The 21,646-nt window shown below is 45.8% G+C and overlaps 1 protein-coding gene across 1 annotated transcript in view; it reads right to left on the bottom strand.

Moving 5' to 3' along the window:
• The window catches only part of LOC143962145 (uncharacterized), a 67,905-nt gene that overhangs the window by 19,284 nt on the left and 26,975 nt on the right, over positions 1-21,646 (bottom strand). The window contains exons 4-5 of the mRNA XM_077471476.1: positions 16,355-16,936; positions 10,392-11,003 (exon numbers count right to left, since the gene is read on the bottom strand). Of these exons, the coding sequence (XP_077327602.1) occupies positions 10,392-11,003; positions 16,355-16,936 (1,194 nt within the window). The remainder of the gene's footprint in view (positions 1-10,391; positions 11,004-16,354; positions 16,937-21,646) is intronic.

The following is a 21,646-nucleotide window of genomic DNA, read 5'->3' as shown; positions in this document are numbered from 1 at the left end:
CACGTACGACGGGACTAGAAAACGACGTCCTATACACTGCAATGCAACCTTCGGCGTATAAATTCTTTCTGAGCATGCGCGATACTTTGTTTGACGAACAAGCCTACACACGAGGGGACTGTTCGCGGTTTCAGCGGACAGTTTTTCGGAAATTCCGAAAAACCTTGTTCAGCAGACTGTTCGCTGAAACTGTCCGCTGAAAGCCCACACACGGGCGGACTGTCCGCTGAAACACTGTTCAGCGGACAAAGTTGAGCGAACAGTCCCCGAGTGTGTACGCGGCCTTACAAAGACTTAACTATTGCTGCAAACTATAGGCCATCTCCTGCCTCTATAACACGTGCATAGAGACGCCTGGCTGGCCCTGTAACACATGTGTGTAAACGCCCGGCAGCCCTTGTAACAAGGCTGTATATTTATTCAATGTCAACTTAACATTAGACTTACGACCTTAATGGCTGCAAAGTTCAGGAATAACTGGGCTGTTTGGTTGTCCAATTCCAATTGTACTGTAATTCCCCGTACACACAATCGCACATTCCGACAACAAAATCCATGGGATTTTTTTTTCCGACGGACGTTGGCTCAAACTTGTCTTGCATACACGCGGTCACACAAATCTTGTCGGAAATTCCGAACGTCAAGAACGCGGTGACGTACAACACGTACGACGAGCCGAGAAAAATTAAGTTCAATAGCCCAGTGCGGCTCTTCTGCTTGATTACGAGCACGTCTGGAACTTTGTGTGTTGGAATTGTGTACACACACGCTCGGAATTTCCGACAACGGATTTTGTTGTAGGGAAATTTTAGATCGAGATCTACAATTTTGTGTGTTGGAAATTCCGATGAAAAAAGTCAGAGGGAGCCTACATACGGCCGGAATTTCCAACAACAAGCTCCGGGGCATTAACGTTTGATAAGTTAATGTTTTCCTGAAGTTCCTACATGTACTTGCTACTGCTCCTTAACCATGGCAACATTATGGTGGCTAGCTTGGTTTCTTACCCCTACTTTTTCCTTTTCTCCTACCCCCCCATCCCCTTTTCTCTGCTTTTCCTACTTTTCTATGCTCTTACCCTTCGATTTCTGGCAGAGCACACCCCCATAATGACTTGTAACTATTCCGTAACATATTTTTGTGTGCATCAATATAGTATTATAGCCTTATAGTATTAAGGCCTTATAGCCCCTTTTCTCAAACAATAGGTACTGTTACTCAACCACAACCTCCCCCCCCCCCCCCAAAACCACTCCCCTACACACACCCTCCAAGTCACATCAAATAGTGGGTGTGGTCAGTCAATATTCACAAACTTGCACAAGCATCTTTCTAATCATCTTTCTAAGCATTCTTTAATAGTTGAACTGGCAATGCATATCAAAGCATACATATCAAAATGGAATCACAATGGTTTGGGCATATTATTACAAGTAGGAGGGTCCTAAAGGGGCAATAAATACCAGGATTGCATTACATACAGAGTGCAGAGTTCGGGGGGGGGGGGGGGGTTACACACAGAGTGCAGAGTTATCACTTGTAAACACAGAAACCTGACTTCTGTGTTTACAAGTGATTGTGGTGAGCAGGGGGCACCAAAGGGTCTGAGCCAGAGGTGGTGGAACTGAGTTCCACTTGAAAAAAAAATCCATGATTATAGCTACCTTGGCTTATGGGCCTTCCACCTTGTTCTGATGTATCTCTGACATTTATTGTACTTTCTGTATTCTGTGATATTATTATCTGTTACCTTTCAATAAATAAATATTGACACTAAGGCTCGGTTCACACAGGGGTGGCACGACTTGCAGCGCGACTCACAGACGTGACCTGCACATGACTTCAGTGGCGACTTGCAAAACGACTTCTGTATAGAAGTCAATGCAAGTCACCTGCAGTCGCCCCAAAAATAGTACAGGAACCTTTTTTCTAAGTCGGAGCGACTATTAGAACGGTTCCATAGTACAGAACGGAGCGTGACTTGTCAGGCGGCTAAGTTGCCCGGACAAGTCGCCCCTGTGTGAACCGAGCCTTAATGTAATTTTAACCATGTAATAAAAATGTTGGTTTTATAAAACCTTGTCGTAATCCCTGGTACCAGTAAAATTGGTTACATTTTTGTCAAGGTATTAAATGAGAATACCAACTGTAGCATTTGTGCAAGAGGGAGGCAAGACTTGTGTTATGTGAAATCAGCAATGTCATGGTTCTATGGGAGTATTGCTCTATGCCAGTGATGGCGAACCTTGGCACCCCAGATGTTATGAAACTACATTTCCCATGATGCTCGTGCACTCTGTGGTGTAGTTGAGCATCATGGGAAATGTAGTTCCAAAACATCTGGAGTGCCAAGGTTCGCCATTACTGCTCTATGCCATGTCTTGTTATGTTGAGTTGCATCTTGATATAGCGCGTTAATTTACCCCGTAGGATCTCGACGTGCTTTCAAACACATACACGGGTCAATTTTATAGACAGGATCTGAATAACATACCAGCATGTCTTTGGAGTGTGGGAGGAAACCGGAGTACCCGGAGGAAGCCCACGCAGGCACAGGGAGAAAATGCAAGCTTCAGGCAGATGGAGTCGTGGTCAGGATTTGAACCAGCGACCCCACTGCTGCTAGGTGAAAGCGCTAACCACTACACCACTGTGCTGCCCTGTAATGTGTGGTGTACCTCATTACAACTTGCCACAACTACAACTAATGCCCCGTACACACAATCGGAAATTCTGCCAGCAAAAGTCCGATGTGAGCTTTTGGTCGGAAATTCTGCTCATGTGTAACGCTCCATCAGACTTTTGCTGGCAGAATTTCTGCCAGCAAAAGATTGAGAGCAGTTTCTCTATTTTTCCAAAATGGAAAACGTTCCTATCAGAATGTAGCAATTCGGACACGCAAAATTCCTATGCATGCTCGGAAACAATTCAATGCATGCTCGTGTAGCGCTGACAACTTTTGCCTACTAATGTAATGTTGATGTTTTACAATGTAAGCCTATGGACTATTCTATAGCTTAGTATTTGGCACCATCTAGCGGTCAAACACAGGTAGTGAACTGAAACGAATATTGCTTTCACAAAGCACAAAGACTGAATACAGGAAGTAACTGATTATTTACATTTGAAGGTTGACCTTTTTTACCCAGGATGCTTGGAGACCTACCCATGGACACCCTCTCTTGCACTGAATGCTGGTAGGACATAAAAGGAGCCCAAGCGGCCATTTTAGGTCTCTTGGGATTGCATGGTCTGCCTGTGGGGATCTGTGAGGACGCCTTCCATGAGAAGGGGCCTACAACCATCGCAGAGCGCAACTCCAACAGTTTGTGTGAGTGACCTGACAGTGCCAGAGACACAGTGACCGGATTGGAGAGATCCAGAGACACTCGTTTGAGCATCAGAGGACCGGGTTCACCCAGCAGAGTGGAAGGGAGCTACAAACCCACCTGATGGAGAAGCAAGCTGCAGTCACTGGACCAAAAATACTACACGGAGCTCTGATCCAGTTGGTGAGCGGGTTACGGCCCACAGTTTGTTAACTTTCACATGCAGTTAGATTCATACACAGGCCTCACTGGGATTTATAGTTCCACGGAGGAGGAGCAGAGCAACTGACACTGAGCAGACTTGAGGCCTATCTACTCTGACGTCTTAAGCCTCGTAATATAGTACTGAAGTTACACCAGGAGCACCTTTACCTCAACTTAACTTACTTTAACCTGTGGATTACAAGTTACAAGGAGTTACTTTAGCTAGCGAAGGCAAGACGATCAAAGACTAAGTACTTTAAGTGAGATCTCATGCATAGCTTTAAAAGTAGGGGGAGCTCCCAGGTATATATATATATATATATATATATATATATATATTGTAAGGGATCTTCCCGGGGTAGGGTGTGTTTGGACACAGTTCACAGCAGACTTGGAATTTATAAAGCAGATCTTGGCGTTTATTCGTGGTACAAACAGTCCAGCAAACAAAATATACAGCAACACCGTGCTTTCTAAGTACAACAAAAATAAAAGTCCTAGCCCGGCTGGGCGCTTACTAACAGGTTCTGCTCACCTATCTGACACTTACAAACACAGCGTCTTTCACCTGGATATCGCAGGGTGAGTTTTAGCTCCAGCAGTGGCTGTGCTTGCAGCTTCCTCAAACACACAGACTGTTCGTTTCCCTGGCTGAGAGCAATCACCTGCAGACCCTGCAGAGCCTTTAGCTTCCCAGGCTAATTAGGATCAAAGCTCACCTGATCCCAAACCCAGAACTGGATCGGGGGATGTGGAATGACAGGTCCCTCTACCAAACCTACCTGCCATTCCATATAAACCCAGGCCCGGCAAAATTAAATAACTCAGCAGCATATCGCTGCTGAGAAACTGATCCATCCTGGATTTACCATCTCACACTGTGTAGCAACCTAGGTGAGATGTACACCCCCTCGATCACTTCTCCAGTGACATGTCTACATATCCCCCCCCTCTTTTTCAGACCGGAGGGCTGAGCCTTTTGTCCCCACAGACAACTTACCCTTGACAATGCGTCAGCATTTGCCTGTAATTTCCCTGGCCTGTGTTCCACAGTGAAATTAAAGTTTTGTAGGGACAGAAACCATCTAGTCACTCTTGCATTTCTCTCCTTGTTTAACTTCATCCATGTTAGGGGGGCATGGTCTGTCACCAACTTGAATTTCCTGCCTAGCAAGTAATACTTTAACGATTCTAGGGCCCACTTCACTGCCAAACATTCTCGCTCCACAATGGCATAATTTTTCTCGGCCGGGGTTAGTTTTCTACTCAAGTACGTCACTGGATGCTCCTCACCATTCACTACTTGTGAGAGTACTGCACCTAAGCCTGTGTTAGAGGCATCTGTCTGGACCAGAAATTCTCGCCTGAAATCGGGGGTGACTAAGACAGGTGGTTGGCACAAGGCAGACTTAAGGCTTTGGAAAGCCTTCTCGGCCTCTGGGGTCCACGTGACCATTGCTGTCTTTCCGCCCTTTGTCAAGTCAGTTAGTGGAGCAGCAACTGAGGCAAAGTTCGGCACAAATCTACGGTAATACCCCGTAATACCCAGGAAAGCTCTAACCTGTTTCTTTGTCAGGGGTCTAGGCCAATTCTGTATTGCCTCAATTTTATTTAGCTGTGGCTTAATCAACCCTCTCCCAATAATGTAGCCTAGATATTTGGCCTCTTCTAGGGCTAGAGCACACTTCTCGGCATTTATGGTCAACCCCGCATCACTTATGGCATCCAACACGGCCTGTACCTTACAGAGGTGACTTTCCCAATCAGGGCTAAAAATGACCACATCATCGAGGTAGGCAGCTGAGTAATCACGATGTGGTCGCAGAATCAAGTCCATCAACCTCTGGAAAGTTGCAGGCGCTCCATGTAACCCGAATGGCATCACTACATACTGGAATAGCCCATCAGGGGTGGAGAATGCAGTTTTCTTTTTAGCCTCGTCAGAAAGTGGAATCTGCCAGTAGCCCTTTGTGAGATCGAGGGTGGTTATGTACCTGGCGTTACCCAACTTCTCAATCAACTCATCTACCCTGGGCATAGGATACGCATCGAACTTGGAGATCTCATTCAACTTTCTGAAATCGTTACAGAACCTCCAAGTTCCATTGGGCTTTGGGATTAGCACAATTGGGCTGGACCATTCACTCTGTGACACCTCAATTACCCCCAGAGCAAGCATGCGTTTTACCTCGGCAGATACGGCTTCCCTACGTGCCTCGGGTATCCTATAGGGCTTAAGGTTTACTCTGCTTCTAGGCTCAGTTTCAATGTGATGATGGATGAGGTGTGTACGCCCTGGGAGGTCAGAGAACTTGTTTTTGTTTTTCTGTAAAAATTCCTGAGCCTCCTGTTTCTGTGACACTGATAGAGTATCACCTACCTTGACTGGAGGGATTGGTGGTGACAAATTATTAACAGTATTTGTCGCCACCAAGGATTCCCTGTCTTTCCAGGGCTTGATCAAGTTTATGTGATAAACTTGGAAAGGCTTCCTTCTACCTGGTTGGTGCACCTTGTAGTTCACCTCACTGACCTTTTCAACAATTTCATAGGGACCTTGCCACTTCGCCAAGAATTTACTCTCAACAGTGGGGACTAGTATAAGGACCCTATCGCCTGGGTTGAATGTCCTGATTCTTGCGGACCGGTTGTAAATTCTACTTTGGGCCTCTTGAGCCCTCTGGAGGTGTTCCCTTACCAGGGGCATTACAGTGGCTATACGGTCCTGCATTTGTGCTACATGCTCAATAACACTCTTGTATGGGGTGGACTCATTCTCCCATGTCTCTTTTGCAATGTCTAGTAGACCCCTAGGGTGATGACCATAGACCAACTCGAATGGTGAGAACCCTGTGGACGCTTGGGGCACCTCCCTAATAGCAAACATGAGGTAGGGTAATAAATGATCCCAGTCACGACCATCTTTTGCCACCACTTTCTTCAACATATGTTTCAAAGTTTTATTAAATCTCTCCACCAATCCGTCCGTCTGGGGGTGGTATACAGAGGTACGGATGTGTGAGATTTTAAATAGTCTGCATAATTCCTTCATTACTTTCGACATAAATGGCGTACCTTGGTCAGTTAGGATTTCTTTGGGGATCCCAGTCCTAGAGAACATATAAAACAACTCACGTGCAATTGTTTTAGATGCAGTGTTTCTTAAGGGTACAGCCTCAGGATAGCGGGTCGCATAATCCAGGACTACCAAAATATACTGGTGTCCTCTAGCTGACTTTACAATGGGACCCACTAAATCCATGGCAATACGCTCAAAAGGCACCTCTATAATAGGGAGCGAAACCAAAGGACTGCGAAAATGTGACACTGGGGCACTAACCTGACATGTGGGGCACGACTCACAGTATTTTTTAATGTCATCATATATGGCCGGCCAAAAAAACCTCTGGAGAACCCTCTCTCGCGTTTTGTCAGTCCCCAAGTGTCCCCCAAGAACATGGTTATGTGCCATGTCAAGCACCTGACGCCGGTACGGCTTAGGTACCAGAAGCTGTTCCACAATCTCATCCTTAACCTTATTGACTCTATAGAAAAGATCATTAGTCACCGAAAAATGTGGAAATCTTTTTTCAGCATCTGGTTCCTGAGGTACCCCATTCATAACAGCAACCTGCTCTCTCGCATTTTTGAGAGTGGGGTCCTGTAATTGTGCAGCCCCAAAATTATCGCTAGACACCTCTAAGTCTAGTATATTTTGCTCAGTGGGAGGAGCCTCCTCCTCCCCAGCCAGGACCTGCAAAGGAAAACAATCATTTTCATCCTGTACACTTTTATCATTCACAGTGGACAAGGCAACCACCTTAGAGGTATCCTCACTCCTTTTGGGGATTTTTCTTTTTTCCCAGAGAGCCCAGAATAAAGGAAAATCGCGCCCCAATATTACATTATGCATGAGGTTTTTAACCACACCCACTTCATATTGTACTGTGCCTTGTTCAGTCCCGACTTTAGCCAGCACTATAGGGTACACTTGTGTATCACCATGTATACACACAACGCTCATATGCTTTTTAGACTCTAAGTCCCCAGTCACCAGGCTAGCATGCACCAAGGTTACAAGGCTTCCTGAGTCCATTAACGCTTTAACAGGAAAGTCATTGATTGTGATGTTGCAGATTTGCGGTTCAGTCTCTAGTCCAGGAACTGCAGCACAAGATGGTTCCGCAAATAGCGACTGACGCCGGCTAGCGTCACATTCCATGGGTTCAGAGGTAAGAGGGCAATGGGCAGACACGTGTCCCGCCTCATGGCATCTCCAACACTGGATAGGGCCTGGTCCCCTTGGCAAGGAGTCCTTTTCAGAGCCCCTTAGCCACCCGGGACCATCACCAGTCTTTTGTCCCTGAGACACCACTTGAGCCCTTTTCCCTCCATCAGCACCCCTCCACACTCCCCCAATAGATGGAAGTCTCTTACCAGCTGACGGCACAGATCTGGCACTCCGGGGAGGTGAAGATGCTGCAGGAACATCACGGAGGTAGTCCTCAGTCGCCTGGAACCTCTCCACAAGGTTGACAAGTTCGTTTGCATTCTTAGGATCACCTTGTCCCACCCAGCGTTGCAGGTCAGTAGGAAGCGCTCGGAGGTAGCGATCCATCACGACCTTCTCTAGGATTTGTGCAGGAGTAGAAGTGTCTGGCTCCAACCACTTTCTTGCCAAATGGATTAGGTCATACATCTGGGACCTCGCTGATTTGTCCAGACTGTAGCTCCAGTTGCGTACCCTCCGGGCACGGACTGCAGTAGTAACTCCTAGTCGGGCAAGTATCTCCTCTTTTAGCCGAGTATAGTCCTTAACCTCTTGCTCACTGAGGTCATAGTAGGCCTTTTGGGGTTCACCTGTTAAATAGGGCGCAATTACCTCTGCCCACTCAGCGGCTGGTAACTTCTCTCGCTCAGCCACGCGCTCAAATACTGTTAGAAAGGCCTCAACATCGTCCTCAGCAGTCATCTTTTGCAGCGCTTTCTGCACAGTCCTTCTCCCAAAAAAAATCTCTGGAGCGGCTCCCATCACTGTGGGTGGATTAGCAACCACAGGCGCCTCTCGAATTGCTATCAGGTGCTCGATAAGTTGTTGTTGTGCAGCCATGGACTGTTCATGTCGTCTATTGGCCTCTGTCTGAGCCTGCTGTTGTTGCAAACTCACTTGCATAAACTGCTTCAGCATCTCCTCCATGTTGCTGGACTGTTCTTGGAGTGTAGTTGCAGCTTTCACCCAGGACATCAGCAGCTGTAGCCAAGTCTGTCCACACCGTTGCCCCTAGCAACCGTGTTGCCCGCTACCTCCACCAATTGTAAGGGATCTTCCCGGGGTAGGGTGTGTTTGGACACAGTTCACAGCAGACTTGGAATTTATAAAGCAGATCTTGGCGTTTATTCGTGGTACAAACAGTCCAGCAAACAAAATATACAGCAACACCGTGCTTTCTAAGTACAACAAAAATAAAAGTCCTAGCCCGGCTGGGCGCTTACTAACAGGTTCTGCTCACCTATCTGACACTTACAAACACAGCGTCTTTCACCTGGATATCGCAGGGTGAGTTTTAGCTCCAGCAGTGGCTGTGCTTGCAGCTTCCTCAAACACACAGACTGTTCGTTTCCCTGGCTGAGAGCAATCACCTGCAGACCCTGCAGAGCCTTTAGCTTCCCAGGCTAATTAGGATCAAAGCTCACCTGATCCCAAACCCAGAACTGGATCGGGGGATGTGGAATGACAGGTCCCTCTACCAAACCTACCTGCCATTCCATATAAACCCAGGCCCGGCAAAATTAAATAACTCAGCAGCATATCGCTGCTGAGAAACTGATCCATCCTGGATTTACCATCTCACACTGTGTAGCAACCTAGGTGAGATGTACACCCCCTCGATCACTTCTCCAGTGACATGTCTACAATATATTGTTTTTAATTGTTTATGTTGAAATCCATTGTAGTGTCGTCCTATTTTGGGACGACAGCACAATTACTGTGATCAACTTTTGAAACATATTCACAGTAAAATATATTTGGTTAAGTATCCAGTTGTGTGGAGTGTTGTTTTCTCCCAGCAGGTGGAGCCAGTGGATCCTGAGGTAACAATACCGGTATATTGTATTATATTATCTTGTACTTTATTGCATTGCACCACAGCTGTGTCAAGGGGACTGAGCCAATTCGGGGAGGGGGGGGGGGGGTTCATTAGCAGAGTGCAGGCCAGAATCAAATTTCAGCAGCTCCTTCGGGGGTTAGTGCTATACTCGGAAGCTTTAAACTTCATTTTCTCGGCTTGGCGTAGTGTTGCACGTCACTGCATTCTTGACGGTCGAAAGTTCCGAGAACTTTTGTGTGACCCGTGTGTATGCAAGCCAAGCTTGAGCGGGATTCCGTCGGGAAAAACCATCCGAGATTTTTTCCGTCGGAAAATCCTATCGTGTGTACGGGGCATAAGAATGTTATTTTGGTGAAACAAGACAGAAATTACAAAAGAAAAAGAATAAAGTTACACAGACACATCATAGAAGAACGTTTAGATGACTTCTGCACACCAGTGGGACATCATTTATCACAACCAGGCCATTCTATGGCAGACATGAAGGTTTTAGTTCTTAAAGTGACCTTTAAAAATAGTCAGGAAAGGAAAAATCACGAACTGCAAACGATAATCCTGTTTGACACAAGAGATAATAGACTCAAGGTGGACCTTGGTTTCTGAAACCACAACCCTTCAGTTTTGTGTCATTGTCACCTTTCACTGCTGATGTGTATGACAAATAAAATAATATTCAATGTAATTCTGTACTGAAAGTTGAAGGACCTTTATAATTAATAATGTGTATATAGTAAGAGGATAGACTTACGTTGAGTTTCAGGCTTGACGAGAACTTCCCCTTTAATTTCACAACGTAAGGACTTCCAATTAATGACATTTCCATGGAGATCACCAGAGAGGACCTTCTGGATGTCTTCCTGAGTCAGGACGTAATCCCACATGTGGACGTCACTTATTTCACCAACCAATGACTGAGAAGCATCGAACCCTCCACCAAAAGAATCCTGGTCCTGTCCCAGAACAATACTGCTTTCAGCATCAATATAATAATTGGGATGATATTTTCTCATGTAACCCCTTTGGGAGGAGAGCTTTCCATTGAGCCAAAGATAGGCTCCTTCATATCTGCTGTCCCAGGACACACAGATGTGCCTCCAGTAAAAAGACTTCCAGTTTAGTGTAAAAGCAGTCATTGCATTATTTATGAATAGTTTATAGGTGTATGGAGGCTCAAAGTAGATGCGCAAAGCATCAGCGCATCTTGGAGTAGCCATAGAGAACAACGTATAGGGGCGTGGAAGATCACTGAAGGTACGTAGACAGACGCTGGCATTCCGCAATGGCTTTATAGTTGTAGGTCTTAGAATGACATGAGCGGTGTTGGTTTCTTTGGGGAAGACGAAGACTTTACCCTCCAAGTCTAGGGAAGAAAAGAGACAAAATTTATGAGGTCAAAGCTTTAGGTCCAGAGCAAAAAAAAAATATTTATTTATGAATGCTAGAGTCTAAAATAAAAATAAAAAGATACAATGATAAATCTCTGGAAGGTAATTATATTCATTTTTGTTTGTGCATAAATATGTAGTTTGCAGATCCTGAACCGTGTGTTTATTTGTTGCCACCCCTCTGGTCATGTAGTGGGTGGAGTCAGTGCCCATTTAATACCAGCTATGGTGGAGACTGGTAGTTCAGGTATGGGAACACGTCACCCCTGACCAACACCATATAGGCCTTTGGCCTGTGTACCTGAGTGGAGGAGAGAGCCCTCTGCAAGGCTGGAGTGCCTGGAGGTGTAGTTATGGACTCACAATGGAGAAGGTGGAAAAACCTTGCTACCCCTTACCTTTGCCTAGCAGGTCAGTAGCGTGGTTTTTGCTGGCCTCGTGGCCTGGGACTGAGGGTGTCAGGGTCCAGATATAAATCTGGGAGCTCTGACATTTCTGGCTGTAGCTCTTCTTGCTGTCTCACCCAAGATGCTAGACTGCTCCCTGTCTAATCCCTTGGACAACATTGCCTTGTATCTTGTTCCTGGTGAACCTTGAACTCTTTGCTCCTCCCATGAACTTCCTATTTAAGCCATGTCTCTTCACTTCCTGTTTGCCAGAATATTGTGCTCTCTCCAGCTGATATCTTGCTTCTTTTATACACCTGGAGCTGTCCTTATTTTTGCTACCATTTTTTACTGACATTTGGCTTTATCCTCAACTATGCTTTCACTTGATCTTAACCTACAACAACTTGTTACCAACCTTTGGCTTGTTCCTTGAATATACTTTTGTTTCATCTCAACCTGCAACCACTTGCTACTGACTTTTGGCTTGTTCCTTGAGTATGCTTTCACTTGATCCCAACCTGCAACCACTTGTTACTGACATTTGGCTTGTTCCTCAAGTATGCTTTCACTTGATCCCAACCTGCAACCACTTGTTACTGACATTTGGCTTGTTCCTCAAGTATGCTTTCACTTGATCCCAACCTGCAACCACTTGTTACTGACATTTGGCTTGTTCCTCAAGTATGCTTTCACTTGATCCCAACCTGCAACCACTTGTTACTGACATTTGGCTTGTTCCTCAAGTATGCTTTCACTTGATCCCAAACTGCAACCACTTGTTACTGACATTTGGCCTGCTCCTCGAGTATGCTTTCACTTGATTCCAACCTGCAACCACTTGTTACTGACATTTGGCTTGTTTACCGACTAAGATTCTGCTTGATCCCAACCTGCAACCACTTGTTACTGACCGTTGGCCTGTTTACTGACTACAAGTTTGCTTGATCCCAACCTGCAACCACTTGTTACTAACCTTTGGCTTATTCCTTGACTATGCTTTCACTTGATCTCAACTTGCAAACACTTGTTACCGACCTTTGGCTTGTTTATTGACTACACTTCTGCTTGATCCCTTCCTCTTAGATCTGTGTCCAGACCCTGGCTTGCTCACCTCCTGGTGGGGTGATCCTGAGGACTGCAACCTGATACTATCATGCAGAAAAACCCATCTCCACCATCAGGTGCTCTGATGTAGATCGGTCTTTGGACCAGTTAGTGCTGGGTGGTGTGAACCTCTCTACTGCTATAGCTACTGGTCTCTGAGCCTGACCCCTGACTGACAGAGGGACACCTTGTGTAAGAAACCCCCTTTGGGGGCTCACTAAAGAGAACTGGGAAGATGGGTGGAAACTATGGTCCCGTATAAGGTATTGAGTGTTCTGCACTGATACTGTGTGTCATGAGAAAGATATATTGTTCTGATTTTGATGAGATGTTACTGCCCTCTTGAGCCCCCTGTATATGCATACCAGAGCCACCCTATCATGGATCTTTTGGTTCCACTTATAACCCCCCAGGACCTGCCTTGCCCCTTTTCTGTTTCCCTCTTCCCTGTATACTTTCTGCTGCATTATCTTTTTCTGCCCGTCTGCTGGCATTCTCTCATTCCTTCGCCCCTACTCCCTCTTTCTCCTCTTCATTCCTAACTTCCCTTCTTCATCTTCCTTTTCGCAAGAGTTTAGCCATGTTTATTCATGAGCCCTCCAGTACAAGGGAGCCTGACCAAATGCTATTTTTGGTTTAGATTAGCCTGCAACCCAGAAAAACCTGCATGATTTCCTGCACCTTCTAAAATAATGCAGTACAATAGGTATTCATACCAGGCCACATGCCCCCAACATGGGTGGTGCTTTGGGGGAGGGGGGCTGTGCGTACCCTGTTACCAATTCACATTGGGGGGAGCCTGGATCTGGAGGTCCCCCTGTTAAAGGGGGCTTCCAGATTCCGATAAGCCCCTCGCCCACAGACTCCCACAACCACCGGACAAGGGATGTGAGGATGAGGCCCTTGTCCCCATCAACATGGGGACAAGGTGCTTTGGGGGTCAGACCCCAAAGCATCCTCCCCATGTTGAGGGCATGTGGCCTGGTACAGTTCAGGAGGGGGGGGGGCGCTCTCTTGTTCCCCCTCTTTTCCTGCGGCCTTCCAGGTTGCATGCTCAGATAAGGGTCTGGTATGGATTTTGAGGGGGACCCCTACGCCATTTTAAAAAAAAATTGGTTCCCCTTAATATCCATACCAGACCTGAAGGGCCTGGTATGGAATTTGGGGGGAACCCCATGCAATTTTTTTTTACATTTCGGTTCGGGATTGGTCTGGTAATGGACTGGGGGGGAACCCATACTGTTTTTTCAATAAGTTTTATCTGTATTGCTGGGACCCGCCACCCCCCGGGCACAATATTTAAAGGAATATTACATTTTTATTGTTTCACTTTAAACATTCTTAAAGCGGAGGTCCGTCAAAAAGTCAGCAGCTACAAATACTGCAGCTGCTGACTTTTAAAATATGGACACTTACCTGTCCAGGGAGCCTGCAATGTCGGCACCCAAAGCCGATTTGTTGCTCGGCTTTTGGGTGCTGCCGTCTTCGGTAGGGGAATCAGGAAGTGAAGCCTTGCGGCTTTACTTCCCGGTTCCCTACTATGCATGCACGAGTCGCGCTGCACAATCTGGATGGTCCCTGCTGTCTCCGGGACTCGTGTGTTTCCCAGCAGACTCGGGGGGGGGGGGGGGGCATGGTTATTCTGCGAACAGACGAACACCCGATGTTTGAGTAGAACTTACGTTCGACTCGAACATCGGGCTCATACCTAATGGTCAGAGGGAATACGGTGGCCCTCCTGCAAACTGGGTGGGAGAGGCTCCTTCAATTGGGACAGAAATATTTATCAATCTACCTCAAGAAATCGATGAAGATAAATTAATTCCACCTTTGCAGACTAACGGTTGCCTGCAAGGCAAATTCATAATGAGCTAGTATGACTATGCACCGCATACTGGCTCATTATGAAATACTTACCTTAGAACGAAGTCCCCGTATCGCAGGCCGGTCCATGCCGAGGGAGCTGACATTTTACCCTCAGTGTGTCTTCTGGGTTTGTGGCTCTGCCGCTATGAGTTGCCAGACCTTCAGCTGGGGCATTAACAGCACATGCTCTATGCAGGAAGCATCGGCTCTGCTTCCTCTAGTGCGGGCTCTGTTCTTCACACTGATGCTCGGGGATGGTGGGTCAGGAACCCGCTATCTGGGCTTGCTGATCCACCATCCCTGAGCAGGAAGTGGTGGGACACATCAATTTGTGTGTGATATGTGGTGCTTTTACAAAGCGATCTTGTTGTTTTCTCTTTGCTTTGCAGGGAATAATAAAAAGCAAGTTTGCTTAGTGTACCGAGCTCTGTGTTGTTTACCAAGGTGGTTCTTGGTGGGGTATTGGGGGGTGAGTGGAGCCAGTGGTGGCAAAGTGGTGGATCGGAGGAAACAGTCTAAGGTTTTCCATGATCACAAAGGTGGGGGGGGGGGGGGGTTAATGCGGGGAACTTGTACAACCATGGACTCCAGGAACTAAAGTACAAACAGTACAGACAGGTCCCTGTATGAATTCCTCAGAGCTGAGGACCTGAGCCCCCTCCGCCCCCACAACTAGTGAAGGAATGCAAGTCCCAGCATGAACCCCTGAGATCTAAAGATGTGACCCCCGTAGGTCTCATGGGTTCATGCTATGACCTGTAGCTCTTCGCTAGTGGGGTGGTGGGTGAGGCTGTGTGGCACATCCTGAGCTCTAGGGGTTCATGCTGGGACCTGTAGTCCTTCACTTTTGGAGGGTTGCATCCCCAAAAGTGAAGGACTACAAGTCCCTGCATGAACCCCTGAGATTTAAAGATGTGATCCCCCTTAGGTCTCACGGGTCCATGCTAGGACCTGTAGTTCTTCGCAAGTGGGGTGGGGAGGGGTGAGGCTGTGTGGCACATCCTGAGCTCTGAGGGTTCATGCTGGGACCTGTAGTCCTTAACTTTTGGAGGGTTGCATCCCCAAAAAGTGAAGGACTACAAGTCCCTGCATGAACCCCTGAGATCTAAGGATATGACCCCTTAGATTTTCTAGGTTCATGCTGTGACCTGTAGTTCCTTCACTAGCTGAAGGCCCGAGGGGGACACATTCTCAGCTCTGGGGGGGGGGGGGTCATGATGGGACCTGTAGTCCTTCACTTTGGGGGGGGATCACATTCCCTAAAAGTGAAGGACTACAAGTCACAGCATGAGTCTCACAGAGCTGAGTATGTGTCCTCCTCCTCCTCACTTTAAGAGTGTCATCTGCTCCCTGCTCTGCACCCAGCTCATCTGCCGACTGCCGTCCTCCTCTCTGTATGGATCTCTTCCTCATGACACACATGGTTCAATCCTCAGCACCTGGTCTCACCTCACATTCTTGAGAGATTCTGAAATCCAGTTTACTTCTTCCTCTGAGCATGCCGCTGCACAAGCTGGATTAGGTGGGTGGAGCTAAGCAGTAAGTGCAGAGGAGGAAGTTAAATCCTCCTCTGCTCTGAATTCTGGGGCCTTTGCCTTTGCATTAGTTATCGTGATGTCACTGGTTGCTAGATGCGAGGCGGCTTAGCAACCAGTGCCCAGCGGTGGAACAAGTGAAAACGGTTTTTGGCCGGCCACGATACTGTCTGACTGTGAGTGAAGTGGCGGCGGCGCTGTGGCAGTCTTTTTTTGGTATCAGAGCGGCCCAGGGGGAAATTGTCACCCTGTCCCCCAGCCCAGTCCGCCCCTGTTTTTTTTGTTGGGGGATTTTTCACTTATAATTGTCATTGTCGCCTCTCATTATTCATGGTCATGAGGAATATATCATAATTTTCAATGTAATTATATACTGAAAATTGGAGAATCTTACTAATTAAAAAGCTGTATAAAGACAGACGACAGACTTACTCTGGCGTTTAAGCTGGACAAGAACGTCCCCTTTGATTTCATAGTGCAGAGATAGCCAGTTAATGACATTTCCATGGAGGTCACCAGAGATGACCTTCTTGATGTCTTCTGTAGTCAGGACATAATTCCACATGTGGATGTCACTTATTTCACAAACCAATGACTGAGAAGCGTTAAAAGAGTCTTGTTCTTGCCCCAGAACAATGCTGGCTTCAGCTGCAATAGAAGACCCTTTCATGGAGACTACTTCCGGGTAGAGTTTCTCATTGACCCAAAGTTGGACCACTCCAGTGTCGGAGTCCCAGGTCACACAGGTGTGTCTCAAAGACTCTGAGTCTGTCCTAAAACTAGTTACTTCCTGGTTGATATATACAGAACAAGTGTCTGGAGGCTGTATGTTGATTAGAAAGGCCTTTTCCTCTTCGGGAGTAGCAAGAGAGAAGACCGTATAGGGGCGTGAAAGATCCGAATAGGAGCGTAGACAGACGCTGACTTTCTGCAATGGCTTTGTAATTGTAGGTCTTAGAATGACATGAGATGTGTTGGCTTCATGGGGGAAGACGAAGACTTTACCTTCCAGGTCTAGGGAAGAAAACAAAGACCATTACTGCTACATATCAAAGCTTTAGATACTGAACAATAGTAGAATTTAGAATTAACAAAATGGATAAAATTCAAGCAATTGGAGAAGGGGGCAAAGTGGTAACAAACCTCAGGGATTTTTACGGTGTTAGGTATAGAGATCATTACATAGCTTAAAATTTTAAGTTTTATTGAAATAGTAAAAACACAAGAAAAAAGGTGAGTTACCTCACTACCGCTCTCGACATGTTTCACTCGATAGAATTTCTTCAGGAGATTGCTGGTATATCACTTTCTATACTATAGATAACAAAACATAACGTATCTCATAAAAGTATTAAATAAACCAGGTTTCAACAGAAGGGATATGAGAAATCCACTCTGGATAGTGAAGTAGAGCGGGTGAGAGGTATGCAAAGAGAGGCATTGGGTGCTGATAAAATCAAGGAAATGTATTGCAAAAAAAAATTTATTGCAAAAAAAAAAAGATAAAATCAAGGAAGATAACGTTGATGTTGCAAGTTTTAAACTGCTATTGAATTACAACATTCAACATAAAAAAATCAAAAACTGCGATGGCACTGAGGGCAAAGCCTTTGCATGGGGCCGCTCCTTCACTTCTGACGCATGTGCATTGGCATCCTTTTTCACGCCCCGTGACTCGGCGGTGACGTCAGACGCCGCCGAGTCGGAAACTAGCTATTTAAATGGCAGTAACATGCCATCATACTCTGCCTGAGACATCCCTGTATACAGTAATATGCACATTTAATTATTAGATTGCCTGAGCAGCAACCAAATTTTAGCAGTAATAGTATTATTATTCTATACTTTGCATTACCTATAGGTTTCTCTTGGAAACGGTGTATGGTTTTTTACCAAACCTTTCCGTTTTGATGTTTGCCATCACGTCGAACATATTTTCTTTCCTGCTGATCAGCTAATTCCCAGCAGTGCCAGTAAAACGCCTCGATTGATTCGACCTTATTTAAATTCAAGGTGAATATTTTCTCCTGACATTCCGTTGTCAGGTGCCATATACTAACCTTTACAATCGCCGTTATCCTTATTCATGCTTCGAATGCCGCGTACACACGACCGGACTTTTTGACAGCAAAGGTCAGACGGAGCGAGTCCGTCAGACAATTCGATCTTGTGGGGGCTCCATCGGACCTTTGCTTGCCAAAAATCCGGCGGACTTTAGAAATAGAACATGTTTTAAATTTTTCCACCTGAACTTCCGCCGGACCGAGAAATTCGTTCGTGTGTATGCTAGTCCGACGGACAAAAAACGACGCTAGGGCAGCTATTGACTACTGGCTATGAACTTCCTTATTCTAGTCCGGTCGTATGTCATCAATCGAATCCGTCGGACTTTGGTGTGATTGTGTGTGGCCAAGTCCGTTCATTCGGAAAGTCCGTCGGAACTTCGCCGAAAGTCCGTCAAAAAGTCCGGTCGTGTGTACAAGGGATAAGGCTTATCTATACATATTATTTTGTTTTAGAAACATTATAGCAATAGTTATCTGCAAGTAACTAAGAGGCTGAGCTGGAATGATGGACTGATGGGATATCTAGTGCATTCACTGAAATTATTTTTCTGTGTATATCTTTCAAGGATTCAAAGCAATTTTGGTGAGGTTTGGTTTGTTTTATGTGTCCACATGTTTCCATGTCCTTATGTTTTGATACCATTGTTTCTTTATAAACTTAGCACATTCCCCCCCTAGTCTATATGCCAATGTACATGTTTTTCCATGTCAATGTATTATTATTTAATACTTTCCTTATGTTTTGCTATCTATAGTATAGAAAGTGCCATACCAGCAATCTCCTGATGAAACTCGATCGAGTGAAACATGTCGAGAGTGGTAGTGCTTTGCCTGTATATGCTTTATTAGATAACTCACCTTTTGATAGGAATGTATCTTTTTTCTTGTGTTTTTACTACAATAAAACGTAAAATTTTACGCTATGTAAGCCCTTGTACACACGGTCGGAGATTCCGACAACCAAATCCGTCGGAGTAATTCCGACGGATTAATTCCGCAAGAGGTCCGGAAGTGATTTTGCATACACACGGTCTGACTAAGTTGTTGGAAAATCCGATTGTACATAACGTGATGACGTTATTTAGTTACGACGGGACTACGTTCAGGCTAGTAGCCAATAGCTTCGGTCTAGGAATTTGATCTGAGCATGCGTGGCACTTTGTCCGTCGGAGTAGGCTACACATGATCGGAGTATGTCCGATAGGAGCATTTTGTCGGAAAATTTGGTCCGTCGGATATTCCTACGGAAACAGTCCGATGCAGACCACACACAGTTGGAATATCCGACAAAACGGTCCGTTAGGAAACATTCCGTCGGAATTTCCGACCGTGTGTACAAGGGCTTATGAGTCTTGATCTCTATACCTAACACCGTAAAAATCCCTGAGGTTTGTTACCTCTTTGCCCCCTTCTCCAATTGCTTGAATTTTCTTCATATTTGGGATGTGGTGTTTTTTTTTTTTTTTCATTTGATCTCTCCATCTTACCTTGTATTTTTTTTAAAAATGGATACCCTCATATATCTCAGAGATCATTAGATTCCATTTTATTTTGTTTCAAAATATTGATTGGGTTTTGGATCCAGGAACCAATGTGCATTGCCAGCTTGCATTTCCCATCTTCCCAAATGAAGGGTATTTCTTTTCATCAAAGGTTCTGCTCGCATTTTAATAAAAAGCAGAGGCCTCAGTTATTGAAGTAGAGGAGTCCCAACACTCTCAAAAACTGGTTGCTACATTTATGAATGTGTAGCCGGGTGCTGTCTGTCTGGTGCGTCCCCCCCCCCCCGCACCCCCCCAAAAAAAGTGCAGCAGCAGGCGGCATGTGTCTGTGTGATTATCATGTAAAAGGGAAAACACTGCGCTAAAGTTAAACCTGTAACAAGACGGCCGGTGATGGCCAAAAATAGCAGCTAACACTAAAAACAAACAAAGTTCAGCATACAAAAGAAAAAATATGTGTAGCGCTTCAATATTACTGAATATAATCAACGTAAAATAATTAATGTGTAATCAACATAAATTGTAGAGTGATACAAAAATTCATATAGTTAATAATTTGAGAAAAAGAGTCCATAGGATGGGCACCAGTTTCACAATGGAGCTGATATAGAGATGACTGGACCGTCATAAAACAAAAACAGGTCACTGGGCAAGTATATTCATGTAGGCCAGCTTGTCTGTAAACATCAAAAGAAGGTAGATAAATACTTCTTACCAGCTCTGTTGGACTCACAAAGTCATATGACAATTGAGTCTGAAAAGGCTTGAGGTCTCACTCTAGGACCAGAGAGTATATGGAAGGAGGTCCGTTGGACTGGTGGAGGAACTTCAAACAGCAGTGTACTCAATGGCGTGTTTCGCAAACTGGAACATCGAGGTAGTTTGGAATCCAGCTCAGACACGGTCCAATACTCCAATCGCCCCAAATGGGGAGAGAAATGTTTGAGGGTTTAAACCACACAGAAGGGAGAAAAGAAAAAAGAGCTCCACATGGTGCGGGTCAAATGATATAAAATACGGATTTATTGAAGTCAAAAAGTTATAAATGACTTGGTGATCACAGAAATAAAATGAAGTAAAGTTAAAAGCAATGTAGGGTGCCAACATGTGTGATTATCATGGCTGCCGCCACTCAACTAATCAAGAGCAAGAGGAGGACACAGTAGCTGCAATGCATGCTGGGATTTGCTACACTGCACAGGGATGGCTGCAGGAACTACAGATCCCAATAGACTCTATGACACAAGGAGGTGTCAGAGAAGATCTTTACTGCGCTGCCTGGGAACGTTCAGGGTTTTTGGCGCCCAGGGTCTGGAGGAGAGAGGACTACTTCTGCTCCTGCTCACTGGAGGTCTTGGGCTGGAGAAAACCAGATCCTGCGACGGTTAGTTGAGGACCCCTGTTGCAGTGCAGAAGTGGCTCCAACTGCAGTACCCACGCCACTGCTACAAGATCGGAGCATTTATTTACCACCACCCGCTCACGCCGCTGTTTGCTAGAGGCTTCAGGAGAGAGAGGGGGCCGCTTCCACCTTGGTACCTACTGCTGTACCCTTAGGATTAGTGAGAGGGCCATCAGCCCATTACTGACATTGCTAACAGAGACTGATAAGAGCATACCAAGTACGCTCAGCGCATACCGCAGTTATGCCAGACCTATAGTGCACACCTACCAACCCAAGACGACCGCTACACTAAACTGTCAGTGCATCTGACCGCCTTTACCTAGTGCCTGTCCCACATCTACACTGCAAATGTGCAAAGACTATGCCACACCATATAGTATACCTCTGCTGCATGCAGATCCGGACTGTCTAATGTGCTAATGCTTCTTAAAGGGCCCTGACCGTAGCTGTAGAGGAAACATCTTAAGGACTTTCCCAGTCACATAACCAGGGCCATCTTTAAGGCAGGGCAAAAAAGGGCAGCTGCCCTGGGCCCTGTCATTGTTATGGGGCCCAAAGCAGCTGCCTCATACTTGCCAACTATCCCAGTGTAAATTCCCTTAGCCCTTGAAGTTTTAGTCCTGACTGTGTCCCGATATCTCAGTGTGAAGGGTTGGTACCAGCTCTGCCCTATTGTTGTGTACAGAGGACTCACCTGCAGACCCCGTGTTTACATGTAAATTACCGGCATTCATATGTAAATAGTGGCACC

The sequence above is a fragment of the Lithobates pipiens genome, unplaced genomic scaffold (assembly GCF_037356315.1).
Source record: "Lithobates pipiens isolate NorthernLeopardFrog02 unplaced genomic scaffold, aLitPip1_a1.2 Scaffold_8, whole genome shotgun sequence".
Lineage (NCBI taxonomy): Eukaryota > Metazoa > Chordata > Amphibia > Anura > Ranidae > Lithobates > Lithobates pipiens.
This window is presented reverse-complemented; position numbering and strand designations above follow the sequence as displayed.